The sequence below is a fragment of the Molothrus aeneus genome, chromosome 18 (genome assembly GCF_037042795.1).
Source record: "Molothrus aeneus isolate 106 chromosome 18, BPBGC_Maene_1.0, whole genome shotgun sequence".
Classification (NCBI taxonomy): Eukaryota; Metazoa; Chordata; class Aves; order Passeriformes; family Icteridae; genus Molothrus; species Molothrus aeneus.
Window position 1 is genome coordinate 1,879,543 of NC_089663.1, and position 22,035 is coordinate 1,901,577.

General features: G+C 51.4%; 1 protein-coding gene across 3 annotated transcripts in view; it reads left to right on the plus strand.

Annotated features, from left to right (window-relative positions):
* The window catches only part of KSR2 (kinase suppressor of ras 2), a 90,082-nt gene that overhangs the window by 57,642 nt on the left and 10,405 nt on the right, over positions 1 to 22,035 (plus strand). For all 3 annotated transcript variants that reach the window (XM_066561961.1, XM_066561964.1, XM_066561963.1), the window contains 3 exons: positions 13,159 to 13,255; positions 16,876 to 17,009; positions 20,467 to 20,598. In XM_066561961.1, the coding sequence (XP_066418058.1) occupies positions 13,159 to 13,255; positions 16,876 to 17,009; positions 20,467 to 20,598 (363 nt within the window). The remainder of the gene's footprint in view (positions 1 to 13,158; positions 13,256 to 16,875; positions 17,010 to 20,466; positions 20,599 to 22,035) is intronic.

The window sequence follows — 22,035 nt, forward strand, 5'->3', positions numbered from 1 at the left end:
TTTTATCCAGGGGTAGGAAGCATCATGGAATCATGGAATGGTTTGGCTTGGGTTGGGAGAGACCTTAAAGCCAATCCAGGGCTTTAACACCTTCCATTGTCCCAGTTTATTCCAGCCTGGCCTTGGGCACTGCCAGGGATCCAGGGGCAGCCCCAGCTGCTCTGGGCACCCTGTGCCGGGGCCTGCCCACCCTGCCAGGGAACAATTCCTAATTCCCAATATCCCATCCATCCCTGCCCTCTGGCAGTGGGAGCCATTCCCTGGGTCCTGTCCCTCCATCCCTTGTCCCCAGTCCCTCTCCAGCTCTCCTGGAGTCCCTTTAGTAACTGGAAGTCTGGGAGGCTCCTTGCAGCTTTCAGGGGAGTGAGGTGGGATTTGGGGGCTCCCAGACCACCCAACACCTCCACAGCTTTCTTGGTCTCAAGGCATTCCCAAATATCTGCCCTCACCCACATTTCCAATGGGAATGCAGCACAGAGTCTCCTGGTGTAACCCATGCTTGGTTGGGCAAAAAATCCCACCCGGCCTGGAGGCAAAGAGGCTGCAACTGCTCCCAGAGCAGCTGTTTTAATGGGAAATGCATTTATTCCAGGGAATTCTGTGATTTCCTTCACCTCCAGACCATGCTTTCAGCCATGGACTGGACATAGTCCTGCTTTTCATCCCACTCTGGGTTATTTTCTCCCAGAGAAGTTTCTCCAAGGTGAGGTTGAATTTTCCTCCTGGCAGCATTTCAAAAAGCAATGGAATGGCACCGCTTCCAAGAGCCATCAGTGATGAAATATTGCATCATCTTTCCCTAATGTCCCTAATTTTCCCTTGAAAGTGGCACCTCCCAGTCCCTGATCCCAGATGGGGTGGCTCTGCAGGTGCTCTGCTCCCTCTTTGTCCAAAACAAAAGGGTTTCACCCCAAATTTGTGTTACCTCATCCTTGCTTGGGTGGGTTTGTGGACGGTGTTTGCCTTGGGGGTTTCACCCTCTGGGGTCAGGGTGACTCCAAAGCGGGGCCGTCTCCCCAGCTGGCGACTGGAAAAAACGACGCCTTTTATTCAGGACCAAAAAGGAGCCATCTGGGGAAAATTCCGCAGCATTTCCATCTATTGGGTAGCTCCAGGCCAAAAGCTTTTGGGAAAGTGTGCAAACACATGTATTGATGGATGAGTCAGAGCCCCCATCCGTGTGTCACAGCGCGTTCCCAAAGGAGAAGGCGGCGTCTCCATCCCGTCCCTCTGCAGCCCCCATTTGCTCAGCTTTTCAGGGCTATTCAATAGCAAAACCTGGGAAATTTATTCCTTGATTTTTTTTTTTTAAATTTTTTAATTTGAGCCCTGGAATGTTTTCTCTTCTGTTTTCTATTTGAATGGGTCTTTCTGTAAAAGCAGAAAGGTGCCATTTTTGACAGCTGGACAAAATCAGTCTGTGTGCTGCTGCAACCTGGTGAATTAATGTGAGGAACGTGTAGCTCTGCTCGTCCTGTTCCTCTTCCAGCTGCACTTGGTCCTGTTTTTTAAGGTCAAAATGTAAATGTATTAAATTGCCTGAAATACAACCCAAGCTCACAACATTTCCAGGCATCATTTGCTTGTTCCTACAACCCACTTTTATCTGCATCCTTTGAAAGTTGAACCAATATCAGCTTTAAAACAAAGTAAGATTTGATGGGATTTTGAGAAGGAATTGCTTCCTGGCAGGGTGGGCAGGCCCTGGCACAGGGTGCCCAGAGCAGCTGGGGCTGCCCCTGGATCCCTGGAAGTGTCCCAGGTCAGGTTGGACATTGGGGATTGGAGCAGCCTGGGATGGTGGAAGGTGTCCCTTCCACCTGGAATGGGATGAGCTTTAATGTCCCTCCCAACCCAAACCATTCCATGAGAATTTTACAATTGCAACTGGAAACGTGTTTGATTTCTCCTGCTGGGATTTCTGGGGTGCAGGAAAATCAATGGGGCTCATCTCAGTCTCAGAGGATTTTTGGGAAGCTTGGGATGGTGTGAGTACATATCCCATAGCCTGGAGGTAACTTCCAAACACAATTTTCCTGCTTTGAAGCTTCCTGTTGGGCTCTGTTCCTCTGTTCTGTGACAGCACAGGAATCAGGATTTTGGAATAGTTTGGGTTGGAAGGAAACTTAAAGCTCATCCCCTGCCATGGGCAGAGACATCTTCCCCTATCCCAGGGGGCTCCAGGCCCTGTCCAACATTCCTTGGACACTTCCAGGGATCCAGGGGCAGCCACAGCTTCTCTGGGCACCCCGTGCCAGGACCTGCCCACCCTCACTGGGGAAAACTTTTCCTTATGTCAGACCCAATCCCTACATCCAAGGATGCTTCCTTGCTCTTGTGCTGGCGCTCCTTGCCTGGTCCATCCCTGGCTGAACATTTTTGGGAAGTCTCTGATGTGGGGAAAAGCCTTCTCACCATGTGGAGCTTTCCCTTCCACCCACGTTTCAGGTTTTTCCTAAAGGATGTGACACTCTGGGGGCTTTTCTGTCATGGCAGCTGCTGTGGGAATTGTAGGGAATGAGGTGGGAAGGGGACAGAGTGGGAATGTCCAGGATCCTGGGAATGGTGTAGGATATTGGGAATGGTCCAAGTGGTGGCACTGGGGGAGCATCACTCTTCCAATAGGACATTCCCAAATGGACCCAAGTTTTCCTCATGGGTTTATGGGAATAACTTTAAACCAGGCTTTGCTTGGAGTGGGGGAAAATAATTCCCAGCTGCCTGAGAGGGGGATCCTGGCTATGAACCCAGGATATATCAGGATTTTCACACTATGCCCATTCCCAGGGCAGGACTTTCTGCATTGTGTGTGTGTAGAAAAGGCCACCACTTTTCCCCTGGGAGCCCACAAGTGGCCACTCGAGGCCGTTTTTTCCACCAAATCCCAGCAATTCCTTGTGGCTGTTGCAGAAATCTCCGTTTCCCTGCACGTCTGGGAGCAGCTGTGTGTCCCTGGGAAGGGGCTTCACCACGCCGTGCCACCGGCGCTGCCGGAAGGGGGTTATTTATAGCTGGGTTTATTTTTACTTTTCCCCATCCCGACGTTTTCCTTCCTGATTGCCTGTGATATTCAGGGATCGTCTCATTAGCACAAAGAAATTTCCCCATCCAAACAGCACGGCCCACAGGGGAAAAAATGTGAAGGGGAAACTGAGGCAGCAGCTGGCTGAGGGTGGGATAGTTGGAGTTAAAAATCTGATTTTTCCCTAGATTAATGTTTTTATGGATAAATAGGACCAGCACTGTTTAATATATTCGTCAATGATAAAAACAGTGGGATTGAGAGTGGAAAAGAAAAGGCTCCAGGGAGAGCTCAGAGCCCCTTGCAGGGCCTAAAGGGGCTCCAGGAGAGCTGGAGAGGGACTGGGGACAAGGGATGGAGGGACAGGACACAGGGAATGGCTTCCCACTGACACAGGGATGGGATACTGGGGAGGAATTGTTCCCTGGGAGGGTGGAGAGGGGCTGGGATGGAATTCCCTGGAATTCCATCCCTGGCAGTGCCCAAGGCCAGGCTGGACAGGGCTTGGAGCAGCCTGGGACAGTGGGAGGTGTCCCTGCCATGGCAGAGGTGGCACAGGGTGGGCTTTAAGGTCCCTTCCCACCCAAACCATTCCATGACTCCTGAGTTGTCTCTTAACACGACAGAAAAGCAGAAATCCAGCATTTTTCAGCAGTGGGAGGTGGCGAGCGCAAGGAACGGTTCCATCAGAGCTGCTAATGGGTTTTCTCTTGGGTAATGAGCACTGGGGACAATTAACATCCATCTTAATTAGTCTGGAGAGGGAGTGGGTGCTTTGAGCCTCAGTGCTTTGAGCGGGAAACGGCAGCGGAATCCTCGGCTGGGAGGGATGGAAGGGCTGGAAAAAGTCCCTTTGTTGGAATAATGAGTTGATTCTGCTGCTGGGGATTGTGACAAAGCCAGGCCTGGGTAAACTCAGCTCCCTGGGGGTCCTGGTCCTGGTCCCCAGAGCAGGAGCAGAGGCAAAGCCTCAGCCACCCAAAGGGCCTTCCAAGGATAAAGTCCTTTCCTAATCCTGATAAAATGGCTCCAGCCACCCATGAATGCAGAGACTCCCACGTTTTAGGATTTTGGGTGCTCCTCCTGAGGCAAAAAGGGGGGATTTGAAAGGTTGTTGATGCTTCCCAAGGCTCCAGGTGCTCCTTGGGTCTGTAATGGAAGCAGGGGATCAGCACACTGCATGCAGCTCCTTGGGGCTCCTGGTGGTTGGGAATGTTGTTTGGGAGAAGGGAGAGAGGTTATCCAGTCTGGGAGAAGATTTGAGCTGGAGTTTGCCTGGGCTTTGAGCTCACACTGGCTTGTGAGGGGGATTTGGGGCAGTTTTTTCAGGATTCCTTGGGTTTTTAGTTAAAATCTCCAGCGTGGCTCTCGGAGCTTGTGCAAGGAGTCTGGGATTTGACCCCTCTCTTGTCACGCCAGGGTGACTTCAACTTTCCAGGGTGCCACTGGTGATGCCACCAGGGCTGTGTGGCCATGATTTATGTCCCTGCTGGGAAGACCAAGGAGAACACTGAGGAACATTAGGAATTAACCTGACCTTGGCAGAACTGTGTAAAGAGAATTTAAATCAAAAAATTGTTGAAAGTGCCTTTGGAGCAGAGGAACTTGGAGGTTTCTGCTGGAGAGGGAGCAGCTCCTAAACCCTTCCCTGGAGCTGCTGGTGGCAGGGAGGGGGTGGAGATAAACCCAGTCCCTGTCCTTACATGAGATACCAAAGATGAAATGAGAGTTTGCTCTTTTTTCTCTGTGGCAAGCAGGTTTTAATGACAGGAACACATTCCCTGGGACTAATTAATAGGGAAGATATGAGGGTGAGGGATGGGAAGAATATCCAAGGCACTTCAGCTGTTTGTTCATGGATAACTTTAGTGCATGGACCAAATACTGGGGTTTACTTTGATTTTATAATAGATTTCCATGCTGCATTTTGCCAATATTTAATGTTTGGCTCTGCTGCTGGGAGGAACAAGCCCTTCACAAGGGATGCTCTCCCATCCCTGGACCTTGTTCCCTCTGGGCACGGAAGAGCTCTGGACAAAGCTCAGCTTTAGCCTCTCCCAGTGCCAGATCTCCTGACCTTTACAGGCACAGCCCAGCTGGGAAGGATTTGGGGCTTGTAAATCTTAATGCTCAGGAAGCTGGGGATATTTAACTTGATTTGAAGGATGGGAGGAAAGGGGAAGGGTGGAAGCCATGGCGTTAAGATGGAACAGACTGGGGGGTCTGTTTTTTCCCTGTGGATGCTCTGTGGTGCTTGCAGCCAGCTCCTTGTTCCCTCCAGGGCCTCCAAATTGTCCTTTGAGCTTTAACAAACCACAAATTGAAGGAACAACAAGGTCAGGAGGGATGGAGCCCTGGGCAACCGGAGTGGCATCACTGCCCATGGCAAGGGTTGGAATTGAGAGGATTTTTAAGGTCTTTTCCAACCCAAACCATTGCACGGTTCTATGAAATTGGGTTTTCCTCCTCAGTGGACTTAAAATGAATCCTCCCAGCCTTCCTTCCTGCGCTGGGAATTAAAGGAGAAGCTCTAAGTCCTGTTCTGTGTGAGGGAAACTGAGGCACAGAGCTGCCACCTTGTTTTCCTCCATGCCAGGCTGGAGCCGTGCACTGACAGGACACAGGGAATGGCTTCCCATGGACAGAGGGCAGGGTTAGATGGGATTTTGGGAACAGATTCTTCCCTATGAAGCCTTGGCACAGGCTGCCCCATCCCTGGAAGTGTTCCAGGCCAGGTTGGATGGAGCTTGGAGCACCCTGGGACAGTGGAAGGTGTCCCTGCCCACGGCAGGGGGTGGGTTGAGATCATCTGTAAGGTCCCTTCCCACTCAAACCATTCCATGACTCTCTGGTCCTGGAGCATTTCCCAAGTACCCTTCAGGTCCTGCCCTTCTCTCCCCGCCCCCAGGTGTATTTTGGGAAGGGAACCCATGGATTCCTGCCCCCCCTAACCCCATCCATGTTCAAACCCCCACTTTGGGAGCCAGACCCTTCTCCTTTGCCTCTGTTGTTTTCCCTTTTCCTACTTTTCCGCTGCATTCCCTTCCCTGGCAGTTAATGGAGCTCGTAGATCATATAATAAATAGGGATCGACTTCATGCCAGGCTGTGGATCAGAATGGATTGACCCATGGGAATGCACTCCCTGCCAATCGATGCCAGGCCATCAGGCTGGATAAATCTTGATAACGACTGACAACGGCAGAGTCGATATGTGAATTAATATATACATTAAACCTGGATATATCTTCCACCGGCAGGCAGCAGCCAGGGGAGGGAATATCCCGAGCCAGGAGGATGGTTGGGAATGTGGACAAGCAGCAGCTTGATCCTCTGTGTTTGATGTGGAAACGCTGGGGCTGGCTGAGCTTTCCTTGCCCACTGGAGCATCAAATCCCCGCTGCCGGCGGCTCCTTAACGTGGAGGATGCTCCAGGGGGAAAGTTTTCCTTTGTGCTTTGAGAGTGTTTCCAACTGCCATGGAAGTATTGCAGGTTTGGCCCTGATTTCTCTGGAAAAGTGCTTAACACAGCAGGATTCTCTGTGCTGGAGAGGAAGGGATTTAAGGAAATGCCTTTGATTAAGTGCCCCGCTGAGAGATGGTCCCAAAAAGCCCTTCCGCTCGTGCCAGCTCTTCCCGTCCCTGTTGAGTAACATCCCAGCATCATTCCTGATTTTTTTCTGAGCATCCTCAGTGCCTGGGATCCTCTTTGGGACAGAGCAGGGCTGCCTGTGGGGGATCCATATGCTGGCACCCTGCCTAGCCAAAGAAACAGATCCTTCCTGCCACAGCAGCATTAACTTTTTATTAATAATAATCATTATTACTGTCCCAAAGTGGAGCCAGGTTCCAGGGAAGCAGCCTGCTCAAACCAAAGTTTCTTTCCTTTCTCCAAAAGGGTTTTTAAAAATTTTCTTTTCCTTCCTGAAGTTCAGAACAGTGCAGAGAATATATCAGAGACAAGGAGGTCGAGGCGCCTCCACTCATCCCTGTGCACCCAACCTTCCCTCTCGGAGCCGATTCCGAGCGTGTCCTTTGCAAAGGCAGCAAGTGGCACCTGGAGCATGGAGCTTTTTCGGATGACTTGTTTGCAAGCCTGGCTTTAGCTAAGCCCCAGGGGCTGCTTTGCATTCACCTGGCTCAGAGCTCTTCTCCCCGCAGCTGGAGAAGAGCTCGTCTCCTCTATTTCCTCCAAATAAAAATGCATGGAGTTGGCTTTTTCCAAAGAACTTGTTTTTTTCCGAGGTGACGATGGAGTTGGAGCTACTTTTCGGGGAGGCAGATCCCCCTCCTCCTCCTCCTCCTCCTGCAGCCCTTGTGGTTTGGCTGTAGTTATCGTGCGTGCCAGCTGCCGGCAGGAAAATTTTGCTGCCTAAGTAATATCCATCAAAAGCCGGTGCTTCCATCGGCTGGAGATAGCGGGATGAGGGGAGCGTTGGCTCTCCAGGGCTTTTCTGTTTCCTCCTGCTGGTTTGGCTCTGCAGAGGCTCCTCCATGAGGAGCAGGAGGGTCTCTCCCATCTCCAGGCTGGGGACACGGGCTCTGCTTGAAATGGCAGGAGTTGAATTCCCTGGCTTCCCATTGGGTTCAGTTGGAATGGGGTTGGATGGGATGAGTATTTCCAGCCTGGAGGGGCTGGGATCTGCTGGATGCTCAGGTCACGCCTTTTCTGGCACTGAGTTTTGTCTGCTGCTTCCATAGAAGCACAGAATTGTTTGGATTGGAAAAGATCCTTAAGATCATCAATTCCAACCATTCCCTCAGCACTGCCAAGGCCACCACTGATCCGTGTCCCTAGGTGCCACATCCACACAGAGCTGTTAAATCCTCTGGAGATGGGGACTCCAGGGATGTGCCAGGGCTTGACAACCCTTTCAGTGAAGAAATTTTCCCTCATATCCTAATTTTTCCTCCCTGGTTGTGGTTGTGGGGTTTGGATGTAGAGGGCTGAGGAATTTCAGGCTGGATGCTGCCACTCCTGGCTCTGGCATTGGCAGGGAATCGAGGAGGTGAAATTCCTTATCCACTTAGAGGAAAACAAAACCTCGGGATAAAAATGAACCTAAAGCTCTCCCATTGCTGCTCTTACAGCCTTGTTCAATTTTCCTTTGTGTGAAACACCTCAGGAGCTGTTGAGTTCCAAAAGCACCATTGCCAGATTCTGGGAAAAGAGAAAAACAAGCCAATATATGGGAGCAGCTGGAAAACTTCCTAAATAAGTCAGGAACGTGCTGGAATGTGCAGAGCTCCTTCTTTCCCTCTCTGGTCCTGCTCAAATGAAATCAAATAAGTCCTGGCTCAGTGGTTCCTGTTGCTGTTTCTTTCTTAACATTCCCCAAAGGATCCTTTTTCCATGAAAACCTCAAAGTGGGTAAACTGCTGGGGAATGTGGGAGCATCCAAGCATCCTTTGCCGTGTCTTTTCTTCCAGCACAGATGTAACCTGGGAGCAGAGGTATTTTTATATTAAAGCATTTTTTATTAATTCCCCACTTCGCTCTCTTCTCTAGTGTCTCCCCTGGGTCTATAGTGCTGGCTGTCTCCATGGTATCCGAGCTGCTTCCCTATAAATCCATATCCTGGCATGAACTTCCCGAGGTCTGGCATTTATCACCTCTTTAATTGAATGGGCATTTATGAGGATGAGAAGAGGGAAGGGAAGCAAAAAACTCCTGGAGTGATGGAATGCGGCCCACAACTCTTGGCTCGGGATGATCCCTGCTCCTTAGCAGGGGCCAGGATGGAATCTCCATCCTTGCAGAGGTGATGGCCATCAGTGTAGAGGTGATGGCCATCAGTGCAGAGGTGATGGCCATCAGTGTAGAGGTGATGGTCACCAGTGTACAGGTGATGGCCATTGACTTAGAGGTGATTGCCATGAGTGAAGAGGTGATGACTATCACTGTAGAGGTGGTGGCCATCAAGGTAGAGACAGTGACCATCAGTGTAGAGGTGATGGTCACCAGGATAGAGGTGGTGGCCATCAAGGGAGAGGTCATGGCTGTGGGAACCCAGCACATCCCTCTGGCTGTCCAGGATGGCCAGGACCCCTGCCAGAGGGCTCAGAAGCCCTGGCACAGAGCCCAAAACACCTGTGGGTTTGATTATGACCCATGGAGCAAATCACCAACCTTAGATGAAGATCAGCAAGCCACAACAGTTTAGGTAGAATAATAGTGAAGCTATCATGGGGTGGAAAAGTAGATTTTGGGGTTTTTGTTATGGGGGTTCAGGGGGCAAGATGGAGGGAACTGGGCGTGTCCAGCCTTTCTCCTTCTTCTTCTTGGTCTCCATCTTCTGCTGTGATGTTGGCACTTTTGGATTGGTTCAGAGTAGAAGCTCACTGTCTAACATAGGTGATAGGTATTGGAAAGGAATTGTAAACATTGTACACATTGTAGTTTTTAGTACAAAGACATAACCCTGCCCTGGGGCAGGCAGAGTGCCTGGAACTGTCCTGCTGGACGGACCTCGGCAGGGCAGGAGAAAATTTTTTATAGATGAGAAACAATAAACAACCTTGAGACTGAGAAATGAAGAGCCATGACTCCTTCTTCAAGCACCGGGCTGGGAAAAGAGACTTTTCAAACTTTTCTCAGGGTCACTCTGACCAGTTAAAGATCCCAACAATGGCCACCAATGTAGAGGTGTTGGCCACCAGTGTAGACACAATGACCATAAGTACAGAGATGGTGGCCGTCAATGTAAAGGTGATGGCCATCAGTGTAGAGGTGATTGTCACCAGTATAGAGGTGGTGGCCACCAGTGTAGTAGTAATGGCCATCGATGTAGAGACAATGACCACCAATGTAGAGGTGTTGGCCACCAGTGTAGGGACATTGACCATCAGTACAGAGGTGGTGGCTGTCAGTGGTGATGACCATCAGTACAAAGGTGATGGCCATCAGTGTAGAGGTTATTACCACCAGTTGGCCACCAGTGTAGGAGTAATGGCCATCAATGTAGAGACAATGACCACCAATGTAGAGGTGCTGGCCCCCAGTGCAGAGCTGATGACCATCAGTATTGCAGAGAGGGGTAAAAAACCCCAAGGGATGGAAGAGGGATGAGGCTGTTTTCCCATGGAACAGCACAAACACCCAGAGGCAGCGCTCCAGCTCTTCCTCCCTCATCCCAAATTGTTCCTCTGCGAGCCGCCTTGGCTTTGCTCCCGCTGCTGATGTCTCCAGCCCACGTTGGGAATGCAGAGTGTTTATAAAGCAATTTGGGATTTGGCTTGCTTGGCTGAACACTTCAAAAACTCATTTTGAATTGAGAGTGACATCTGCAGCAGGATGAGGCTGGGCCTGTCCTGATGCTGGGAAAGGCACAGGGATGTGGATGTGGATGTGCCATAAGATGAGGTGCACTCCTGAGGACTCCCAGAAGGATCTCTGCATCTCTGTCCCAGCCACCCCTCAGCTCTGGATGGTGTTTGGTCACCTTGTGGCACCGGGGCACGTGTCATCAACCCACTCTGCCGCCAGGTGGGACGGAGAAGTTTGGGAGAAGAAGACGAGAATTCCTTATGAGTTTTCACTTCAGTGCTGAATAACCCAGGATCCATCTGAAGATGCAAATTATCTGCCTTGTTTTTGGTGTCGAGCGTAGGCATTTTGTGGCCTTGTCATCCACAGCCGTGTCCCTCAAAGCCAGGCTCAGCAGGGACCTCTCCAAGTGGAAAGGCAGAAGACTCCGAGCGTGCCCCGGGTGCCGCTCTTTGTCCTGCCCGAATGGGGAGCGATTGAGGAACGAGGAGAAGCGGAATTGTGGAGCTGTGCCATGAAAAGGTTCTGCAGGTGGTGGCTGAATGGGCTCAGGTGCTGCATAAAAGGTATCAACCAGGCTTTATCTCCACGTTGGCAGCTCCTTATCCAGCAAGAAACATCGGATGTGCCGGTGGCTCGGTGAATTCATTTGGATTTATTCATCCAGGGGAGGGGAGAAGCACCTGGGCTGTTTTGATGGCTCTGCCAGGGTCTGAGGAGCAGAGGTGACAGGGACACGTCCTGGTGCTACCACCCCAGGTCTGGCTGTCCTCCCGCAGCGGCTCTATCCACTGGGGAGGATTTGGAAATCCTGTAAATGAAGTGGAAAGATGGGAATCTCACCAGAAAAGGGCTGCAAGCTCCGCTCTTGGGGTTATCTCAGCAGTTCAGATAAGCAGAAATGGGAGGATTTTTCTCTAAACAACCCTTTCCCAGGAAAACAGCTGATCTTAACTCTCTTTAGGGCTGGAATCCAGCCCTGTTCCAGTGCTAATCCACTCATTGCATTCCCAGTGTCAATTTGTCACCAATTCAGATCACAGGAAACTGGCTGTATAAAGGTTTTCTCTGGGAGAAAACGTGTTTTCCAGAGGTTGGGAAGGGCTGGGGGAACTCCTGTGTGTGCAGGCAGGTCATGGAGGTGGCAAAAGGCTATTGTGTGGCAGAGGGTAAAGCTTGGTGGGTTTATGTAGCAAATTAGTGTAGGAAAACACAGGTGGTGGAAGGACAATTCATGTCCGTCGTTATTCTGCACACTTTGATTCGTTCCGGTTACAGAAACCCGAGGATTTTATCACTGATTTCCAAGTGCCTGGATCCTAATCTCCAGCAAATTCTTATTTGACTGCAGTCCAAGTGCTGCAGGAGATGGGAAGATGGTTCAGAGGGAGTGCAGCTGCCTCAGGGATAAATCCAGCTGGGATGCTCAGGGAGGTGCTGGGACACCTGAGCAAGGAAAGCCATCCCCGAGGAGGCACTCGCTGCCCTAAATCCCCACTGCAGCTCATTTATGCCCAGCAGGACAATTCCTAATGCTCCCAGTGAGGAAATATTTGGAAGGGTGCTGTTGTCTTTCCAAAACCCAGGGGATGTGGGGATTGCTCCATTCCTGTTTCACTGCTTGTGCTGAAACTTTTGCTCTCTGCCCATGGAGTGATGTGGAGCAGGAGGATCCTTTGTATCCGTGAGCTTCTGGAGTTTGGGGTTCTTCTGGGTTTCATGGACTCATGGAATGGTTTGGGTGGGAAGGGACATTAAAGCTCATCCCATTCCACCCTCTGCCATGGGCAGGGATGTTTTCTTTATCCCAGGTTGCTCCAAGCCCCATCCAAGGTGTCCCTGCTCATGGCAGAGGGTTGGAATTATACAGCCCCTCAAGTCCCTTCCAACCCAAACCATCCTGTGATTCTCTTTTATTATTCTGTGATTATTTTCACCCCAAAAGGACAAAACCTCTCCCAGGGGTTGGGTTGAATCCAAACCAGTACATTCTGGAATTCCCAGGGCAGGAGGAACTGGGAGAGGAGAAAGCAGTGGAGCCGAGCTGGGGGAAAGCAGTGGAATGAAACCCTAGAACTTTAAATTTGTTAACCAGAACAGAATCCAATCAACATCTGCAGCCACCAAACCTCTTTAACAAGCTGTGTGCTGGGTGTTTTATTTCCCAGGCACAGGTATCCAGTCTCATCCTTCCAAAGTTGCCTGGAATGAGCGTGGGTGGATAGAGAAAAGCAAAAAAAAAAGCTCTTTTTTGTGGGCGGGAGTCGAGGCAGCAGCCACCCACGTTCTCCATTATGATATTCAAATGTCAATATATTTTTAATTGGTTTATATCCATTCCCCCCCTCCCCCCCCAATCCAGCTGCCTTTGGTAATTAAGGCTCTGTAAATAGATTTTACTGTAATTGGTACGAGAAGGAAAATTGGAGGACATTGTACAGTGCATGGGGTTGGATTGGGGGATTTTTTTCCCCCTCCCTGTCTTTCCTCTTTTGACTCATTTTACATCTGTGAGCTTTGGATCCCGAGGGAGGAGGAGGAGGAGGGGGGAGGCACGGCCAGTTCTGCACAAAAACTCGGAGATGGGAGGACCAGGTGGTTTGCTCTGGGTTGGGACACAAGGAAAAGCCAGGGGCCAGCCCAGGTTGTCCCTTGTGGCACCACGGTGGTGCCACCAGGTCACACCAGGAGCACTGAGAGCTCCCTCCCGGTGCCAAACTGGGAGAGCCCCCAGTTCCCTGCAGAATCCTCAACCTGCCTCGAGCCAGGGGGCCAAAATCTGGCCCAAATCCTGTGATTATTTATTTATTTATTTATGATTTGGGGCTGTTTCTCCAGGAGGGTTTGTAACTTCTCTTTCCCTTTTCCAGCCTGTGTAAAGGACGGACTCTCTACTCTGTGGTGAGGGACGCCAAAATTGTCCTGGATGTCAACAAGACGAGGCAGATAGCACAAGAAATTGTGAAGGTATGGTCTGGTGGGGTCTGGATCCTGCAGAAAACCCAGCCAAGAGCCCAGTCCAGTCATTCTGGGGAGCAGGAAGAGGAGCAGCCAAGGATTCTGAGCAAGATAGGACTCCTTGGTTTTAAAATCCAAGGATTCTGGGCAGGTTAGAACTCCTTAGCTTTAAAATCCAGTGATTCTGGACAGGTTAGAACTCCTTGGCTTTAAAATCCAGGTGTCTTTGACCTCTCTCATGTGTCTGAATTGAGGTGGCACCAAAGCTTCCATGGGCTCCCTGTGCTTGGGGCTCATCCTGGCCCACTGCTCCTCTTCCCTGCTGGAATTTCAGGTGTTTAAATCCAGCATTGCTTCTGTGGGGGAGTTCCTGGTGGGATATTCCTCTCCTCTTGGAAAAAAAAAGGAATAATCATGGAATGGTTTGTGTTGGAAGGGAGCCTAAAACTCATTACATTCCACCTTCCACTATCCCAGGGCTGCTCCAAGCCCTGTCCAGCCTGGCCTTGGACACTTCCAGCATTCCCAGAATTCCCATAAAACATTCCCGGGGCCGAGGCTCCTGGAGAAATCCATGCCATGGTGCCACAAGGCCAAGCTCACATACATTTTCCAGAGCTAAAAACGCTTTTCCTTTCCCAGGGATGACCCCAAGTGCATCTTCCACACCTCAGACGTGTCCCTGCAAACAATCCCGGGCAGGATCCTCCCATGGCAGGGTGGAGTGGCCGGGAATTCGGGTCCTGAGCCCTCACAGCTTCCCATGGGATGTCAGCAGCAGCACTGAGGTGTTGAGCTGTCTGCCAGAACGGGGCTGTGCTGTGATTCCAAATAGATTTATCACCAGGAATATTTGGCATGTGCTCTGCCATGGGAGCTGTGACAGTGCCCCTGTGCCCTGCTCAAGGTCAGCCAACATTTCCCCCCTGGAGCCCAAACCTGGAGCTGATCCCACATGTAACTGTGGGGAAACAACAGAAAATCAGATTTTCTGGCAGACCTTAGCCCCCCTTAAATGCTCAAACCCAGGTTAAAAGTAGAATGTGTTCAGCAATATTTCCTGGGTGATGCCTTTTCCTTGGATGGTCCTTAATAAATTGTTTATTTTGTGTTTATTTAGACCCAGTTTTAACTTTAAATTTAAAATTCCTTCAATCCTCCTGGACTCTCCAGGTGAGCACAGCCTGAACCTTTATCTGCCTCAGAGCCATGTCCTGAGCTGGGGGTGCCTGAGGCAGCCCAGAGCCTCTCCCTCCTTAATTCCTACTTCTGATCCATGTTTTCCACCTTTTAGACACAGATTTTTTCCTGCTGAGCAAACATTTGAAGCATCACAGTCTAGCCTTGTATTTTTTCCCCCTTTTTGTGCTCAGGGCTTTTGCCTTCCAGATGTTCCCAGCAGGAATAACAGCTCTGTTCAGCCCCTTTCCCTGCGTGGGTTCACTGCTCCGTGTGGGTTTCGAGGATGAGGCTGAGACTTCCTTGTTTTCTGCAGCTGCTGCCTGTTGGGAACAGGTTGGAAACCTCCAAGTCTGTGATGCTGAGAGGCAGAGAGGCTTTGTATCCACCCCAGATCCCTGGAGGAATTAACAGAGCTCTCCAAAGGCTCTCCCTGGGCACCAAAGGGAATTCCTGGAGAAGCCCAGCCCTGCCCCAATGCCGTGACCCAACCACATGGCCCATTCCTGCCGAGGAGCAGCAGCTCCCCAGCCTTCCCACCTCTACCCACCAATCTCCAGCAGGTGTTTTGGGGGACTTGGAAGTGGTGGGTGTCAGGAAGGGAAATCCCAACACCTTGGTTGGGGTGGGATTGGAGCTGCATTTTCCGGAGGCTTTGGATTTTCTGCACAGTCACGGCAAATGTTTGATTTTATCCTTGGAGTCCTGGAATGTGACGGGAGAGCTGCTCAGCTCCTTGGATCAGTGGGTGCAAGGTTATCCCGAGATCCTCGGGAGGGGGAGGATGATTGATCCTGGGAGGGGGAGGAAGATTCCTCCCGGGAGCGGTGGTGCCGGCAGAGGGAGCTGGCTTTTCACACAGCCCAGCAATGAGGGCATTCCTGGGCCCAGAGTGCTTCCTCAGGGATCATCCCAGGGGCTGAGGTGGCAGGGCTGGAATTTGCAGTGGGATCTGCATGGAGCAAGGTGAGGGATATGGGGGTTTGCCCAGAGAAATTCCTTCAGCAAAGGCCGGGCTGTGTTTGATGATTCCATGGAGATGAGCTCCATGGATGTGGGAGCAGGTGGGAGCAAGGTCCTGGTGCTGCTCTGGGGTCCCATCACCCTCAAACAATGGGGAAGGGGCTGCAGAGCATTCCCGTGGCACTGGGGCTCCTCCATGGATGCTCAGGGCCCTGCACTGCACCTGGCCAGGGAAACATTGGAATGCTGCTCCTGGCTCCACCCTGGCACTTTCTGGAGGTGACAGTGACATTTGAAAGCTGATTTTTAAACCTCATCATTATTTCATGTGCTGGGAGCTGGAGACCCCTAATTAATCCCGGTGCCTGGAATGGTCCTGGCATCCAGCCCCAAATCCTTTCCTTCCTCCAGCATCCCTTGGCAGAAGCTCTGTAGGATTTTCTCCCCACGGGGGGCAGTGAAACTCCCATATCTTGCTGGGTTGGGGTGTTTTTCTGTTTGTTTTCCCACTTTTTCCAGATGGTGGAATTTGGATTGGGCTTCTGGCTCCACATCAGCCACCAGCTTAAAAATAAATTCTTCTCACACAGCCTGTGTGGTTAATGATGATAGATGAAAAGATGAGACTCAGGATGGATGGATCCCCATGGAATTCCAGTTAATAAATCCCCCTTTTTTCCAGTGCCAGACAACCAATATTCCCTCTTAAGCAACAGTTTGCCGGCCTGTTGGGCATTGATCCTTCAGCAGCATCCTGCAGATCAAGTTTTCCCCGAGTCTGCTTAGGAGAGTGAAAAGTGGGACAGCATGAAAATCCCTGCTGAAGTTGGGATAAATGTGCTTTATCCCCCTCCCCGTTCCCAGAATGATCCTGTGGAGCTGAACATCCGCCACGCAGAGCTGCCGGCAGTCTGCTTGATTTGCCGAGGCTAAACAGGAGAGTTTGGATTTCCCACCCATGGCCTTTTTGTGCCTCATTAGCACTAATTTTAATTAACCATCGAGCAGTTTTTCCTGGGGGGGAAGGAATTAAGGCAGGACTCCTGCGAGGCGCCCGTTTCCAGGCGGATGGGGCCGTCGGAAGCGCCGGTGGGGCTGTAGGGAGCGGTGAATTATTACCCTCCTCTGCCAGCCCCCAAAAAAACAGAGGCAGAAACATCATCACCATCCATTTCCCAGCAGAGGGTTCCAGGGAAGCGGCAGCCGGGTGGGTTTGCCGCTCATTTTTCCTGTGGAATCAATTAATCAGGACGATGAGCGGGCGCTGTGGCAGCTGGGACACTCACTCCACAATCCCATCTCCCTCCAGGAGCCCATCCCTTCCAGGCACTTTCCCTTCCTGCAGGGTCCTTTGGGGACGTGGTCCAGCCTGGATGTGCCGTGGTGGCTCATGGATCCCACGGGAATGCTGCCACTCTGGTGTTATCCTGCCCATTTGTGCTGCCTTTGTAACCTCGGGGTGTTTTCCTCTCTCTGTTCCATCCCAGGGAATGGGATACCTGCATGCCAAGGGCATCCTCCACAAGGACCTCAAGTCCAAGAATGTCTTCTACGACAATGGGAAGGTGGTGATCACCGACTTTGGGCTCTTCAGCATCTCCGGGGTTCTGCAGGCAGGCAGGTAGGAGGGCATGGACACACTGGGGCTCCTCCCCGTGCCCTAAAGCTGGGAATGATCCCAAAAAATCCCTCTCCAAATGCTTCTCTGTGTCCCCAGCCTCAGCAGACAGGAGCTCAAGAGACCTTTGAGTGTCGTGGGGCTGCTCTGTTTGAAGGGAGATGGCTTTGATCCGTAGGAAGGAGCATGATGCCGTGTGTGAGCCTCTGGAATTTTGGTTCAGAGAGGCAGATTGTGCCCCTTACACCAACCTCTTCCCATGGGATGCGTCATTTCCATGGCCAAACCACCCTGCAGCCAGGCAGGAGATGTTCCTGTGGCAGCAGGGCTGGTTCATTCCTTGGCTTTTCCCTTTCCATCGTTATAAATCCCTGGCATCTGCTTCATCCCCTGCCTGGATTGAGTGATGCCATCCCTGTGCTGTCCCCACTCCAGTGACATTTTGGGAATCACAGACATCTGGCCATGGTGTCTGTGCTGGGCATGGAGCAGGACATGGACAATGAGAGCCAAGCTTGGGATTTTCACAACATTGTGACATTTTGGGGTCTTGGAGGGTTTAAATCTGAAGGTTTTGGTAAATGCTCTTTATTAAATTTCTTGTCCTGATGCTTTGGGAGGTTTTCCAGCTGTAGGAATGGCAGGAAAAAGAGTTCCAGCAGCTGTGGAAAGGAGGAAAAGCAAAGCTGGGGTGGAAAAAGGAAACAGAAGCAGGGAAGGAAGAACAGAGGTGATATTTCCCATTTTTTGTTAAGTGGGGAATAAGAACATTGCTGACTTTTCCCGCCTTTCCCATTAAATCCTTTGTGTTGGATTTCCCTCTAAACCCTTTGTGTTGGGAGCAGAACACCCCAAGCTTGGGCAGTTTTCTCCTGGTCCTTCCATCTCCACGGCAAAGATGCTCAAGAGATAAAAAGAACTTTGGAAATGATGGATTTTTCCCTAATTTCCCAGTGATGATTTCAAAGGATTAAAGGAAATGGCAGTGACCGCCTCTCTCCATCCCACACTCTCAGATTTTCCACTCTGCCTGGATAAATATCAATGGATTTCAGCACAAACTTGGCCAAAAACTTTGGAAAGCCAGGAAATCAGGATCTCCTGATCCAAACTGGGATCTGCCTCTGGTTTGGCAGCTGGGCGGGGGACTTGGGATTCAGGGCCTGCCAGGAGGAAGGGGCAGCTCATTCCAGCTGGGAATGAGGATTTGGGCAAAACCAGCCAAGCTTTGGCAGGAATCTTTGCTGTGAAGGTCAGGGATGCTCCAGAGATGGAATGAGAAATGGGGGAATGGGGTTTCTGAGGAGGTGGCCAATGTGTGGCCACCTCTGCCCAAGACTGGGATGTCCCTTGTGAGGTTAGAATCCAGGAGGTGGCCAGGAAAGCAAGGCTGGATAGAAATGAGCAGAGTTTTGCTGGAAAAATGGAGAAAATGAGAAAAATTTGTGCCCTGGGGTGCTGGTAGCAGATGTTTTCTGCTGGAGGAGAGCTGAGAGGAGAGCAGGGATCCACAGCCACCATGAATTTTGGAACAGGAAGTGTCTGCAGGTCTGATCTCCCCTTTTCAGGGTGGGTTTTTGCTGGTTTTGGTGTTTCTCAGATGAAGACAAGAGATAAATCCCAGTGTTGGGTTCTTAGTGGCTTGGAGAAACATCTCTTGGGAAGGAAGCAAATTTTTGGAGGTCAGGTTAAGGATGGTGACATTTCTTCAGCTGGTTTTGCTGGGGTTAAAGCACTTCCTGCAGAGATTTGGTGACTTGGGGTTTCATCCTGCTGAAATCAGATTTATTCCTCCTTTATTTAAATGTCCTTGGGCTCAGTGGGGACAAGGAGGAGATGGAGAGGAGCCATGGACACCCCAGAGGGGACAAGGAGGGCGGAGAGGAGCCATGGATGCTCCAGAGGGGACAAGGAGGGCGGAGAGGAGCCATGGATGCTCCAGAGGGGACAAGGAGGATGGAGAGGAGCCATGGACAGCCCAGAGGGGACAAGGAGGATGGAGAGGAGCCATGGATGCTCCAGAGGGGACAAGGAGGCGTCATCAGTGATTCCCTGGAGTGGCAGTGTCCCTCCCTAGGGAAGGGAGTCCCTCTGGTCACAGCCAGACCTGTCACTGGTAATGAGGACAGCTTTGCAGGCAGGAGGATCTGGATTGTGCCATTTTGGGATTATGGGCCAGCTTTGAGGTGGAACCCCATCCCTGGATGGTTTCCCATGGGATTTTGGCCCCAGGCTGACATTCAGGAGGACAGATGACCCCACAGCCATCCCTTAGCCCTGTTCACCCCCATCTTTGGGAGGGTTCCAAGCACAAACAGGGAGAAATCCCTGGCAGGAGCCAGCCCAAGGTGACGTGGGACAGGTTTGTTCCCTCCTGCTGCTGAACCTGGGCTCAGACACACGATGGAGCTGCCGCAGGTGTCACCACCCCTGGTGATCCAGGGATTTTGAAGCCAGCAGTGTATCCCGGGTGCCTGCTGGAGGATGTAAAGGATGGAGAAGTCACCAATGCCATCCTCAGCTGTTGGCCAAAGGATTCCAATGGATTTAGCCCAAGCAGATGGAGCCTGGGGAGGTGGAGGAAGGACAAATGAGGTGAAATGAGGGGTTGTTATAAAGCCAGGCTGCTCCCATGGGAGATGCCATTGGAGGCTTGGACTTTGAGGGGCTGTTTTGGGGCCAAAGACCCAAAACCACCAATTCCCACGCTGTTACTTTAGGATGGGTTTGCTCAGAAGAGTCACTTTGTGGTGTCCAGTCCAAATTCCTGCTCCAACCACAGTAGGGCCCCTGGGGGAATTCATCCCCACTTTACCCCTGGATCCTTTAAGAGGTTTTGGTGCAAAGGGCACAGCAGGAGCCCCAGCAGACCCTAAATCCCCATCACCAGCCTGGGAGAGCCAAAGTTCCCCTAAAGCACCATCCTGTGCCCCAGTTTTGTCCAGCTGCCTGGCAGGGACATTTCTCAGAGCAGGGTTAAAACCTGACTTTGCAAGGATGGTGTGGGAAAAACCAGGCTTAAAAACCTTGGGAAGAGGATGGGAAGCTGCTTGCTGGGGATGTGGAGATGCTTTCCCCAGGATACCCATGACTCCAGCTCTGTGTCCCGGCAGGAGCCACCATCAAATTTTGTCCTGCTGCATGGCTGGGACATTTCCAGAGCAGAGCTAAAACCTGACTTTGCAAGAATGACGTGGGTAAAACCTGGCTTAAAAACCTTGGGAAGAGGGTGGGAAGTTGGGGATGTGGTGGTGCTGTGCCCTGGGGTTCCCACAGCTCTGGCTCCATGTCCTGACAGGAACCACCATCCAATTTTGTCCTGCTGCCTGGGCAGGGACATTTCTCAGAGCAGGGTTAGAACCTGACTTTGATGTGGCTAAAACCAGGTTTAAATCCCTGAGAGGAGGGTGGGCAGCTGGTGGTGCTGTGCCCGCTGTACCCACGGCTCCGTGTCCCACAGGAGGGAGAACAAGCTGCGCATCCAGAACGGCTGGCTGTGCCACCTGGCCCCCGAGATCATCCGGCAGCTCTCGCCCGACACCGAGGAGGACAAGCTGCCCTTCTCCAAGCACTCGGATGTCTTTGCACTGGGGTGAGTCCTGGGACAGGGATCTGGCCTGGTTGGGTCAGGTGGGAGCTGCTCTGGGCTCAGGAGGGGATGAGGACGCTCTTGGTTTGTCCCAAATCCAAGGGGACGCTGCTGGACGGAATTCCCATGGTTGGGCTGGATGAACCTTCCTGCTTCGAGAAATTCTGAGTGAAACCATCCCTAAATCAACAAACCCCCCTGTTTTAGATCAGGCTGGCTCTGGGTAATGGGATCCCGAGTATCCTGAGGATGCCAGCCTGGGGTGGGAACACAGATCTGGGAGTCGCTGGAGAGCCCAGTTCTCCCCAAATTACCAAATCCTCCTGTTTTGCACTAGGGTGGTGCTTGGCAATGGGATCCAGAGTATCCTGGGAATGCCAGCCTGGCATCATCTCTCCCCTGCACCCTCCTGGGGCAGGTGCCAAAGAGAAGGTGCTTGGATGATGGATGGGCATGCCAAAGACTGGGGACACAGCTCTGGGAGCCCCTGAACATCCCAATTCTCTCCAAATTACCAAATTTTCCTATTTTGGCCATGAATCAGGGTGGCTCCAGGCAATGGGATCCAGAACATCCTGGGAATGCCAGCCTGGCATCATCTCTCCCCTGCACCCTCCTGGGGCAGGTGCCATTGAGAAGGTGCTTGGATGATGGATGGGGATGCCAAAGGTTGGGGACACAGCTCTGGAGCCCCTGGATGCCCCAATGTCCCCCTCCAGCCACTGCAGAGAGCTGATGGTGGTGCCAGCTCTATGAGCAGTTACCAAAAGCCAAGAAAATGAGAATTCCTAAGTTTTCCTCAGCAAACCAGCTCATTCCTCTTGCCCTTTTTCTGCCCACAAACCTCCCTGAGGGCACAAGCCCAATTCCACCCCGCTAAACCTTTCCCAAAACCTTTCCTCTTTACCCAGAGGATTAATTTTCTCATGGATACCTCGAAGGCTGTGGGATTAGGGAGCGTGGGCCCGTTATCCGAGGCAATATTCCCATCAAACCCGCAGTAATTACAGCTGGAAGGGTCTGGCTCTTTTATTTTGTGCCCTCCCTGAGGTACAACTTCAGCAGAGAAATAAAGAGGTAATTAAAGGATCGTATCCAACTAAGTGAGAGTGGGTGGGGAGACGTAATTTTCCCTTTTTTCCCTCAGTTGTGAGCTCTGCCCTTATGGAAAGCGTGAGTTTCCTGAAAAGATGAAAAGGTTTCCCCACGTTTTCCCTCTTTCTTGTTTCTGCTGCCCTCCATCGAGCCTGGGAGGCCCAGGGCTGATCCTGAGGGGTCGCTTCCTTCCAGGGATTTGGGGATCAGGGAGAGCAAGAGAAAAAGATCTTTTAAAGATGACAAAAACTCCCAGTGAGAAACTGGAATTAATGCCTTGGAGGTGTTGAATGCAATCTGAGGGTGCTTGGATGCTCCTCCTGAGGATTTTGTCCTGTGGCCAAG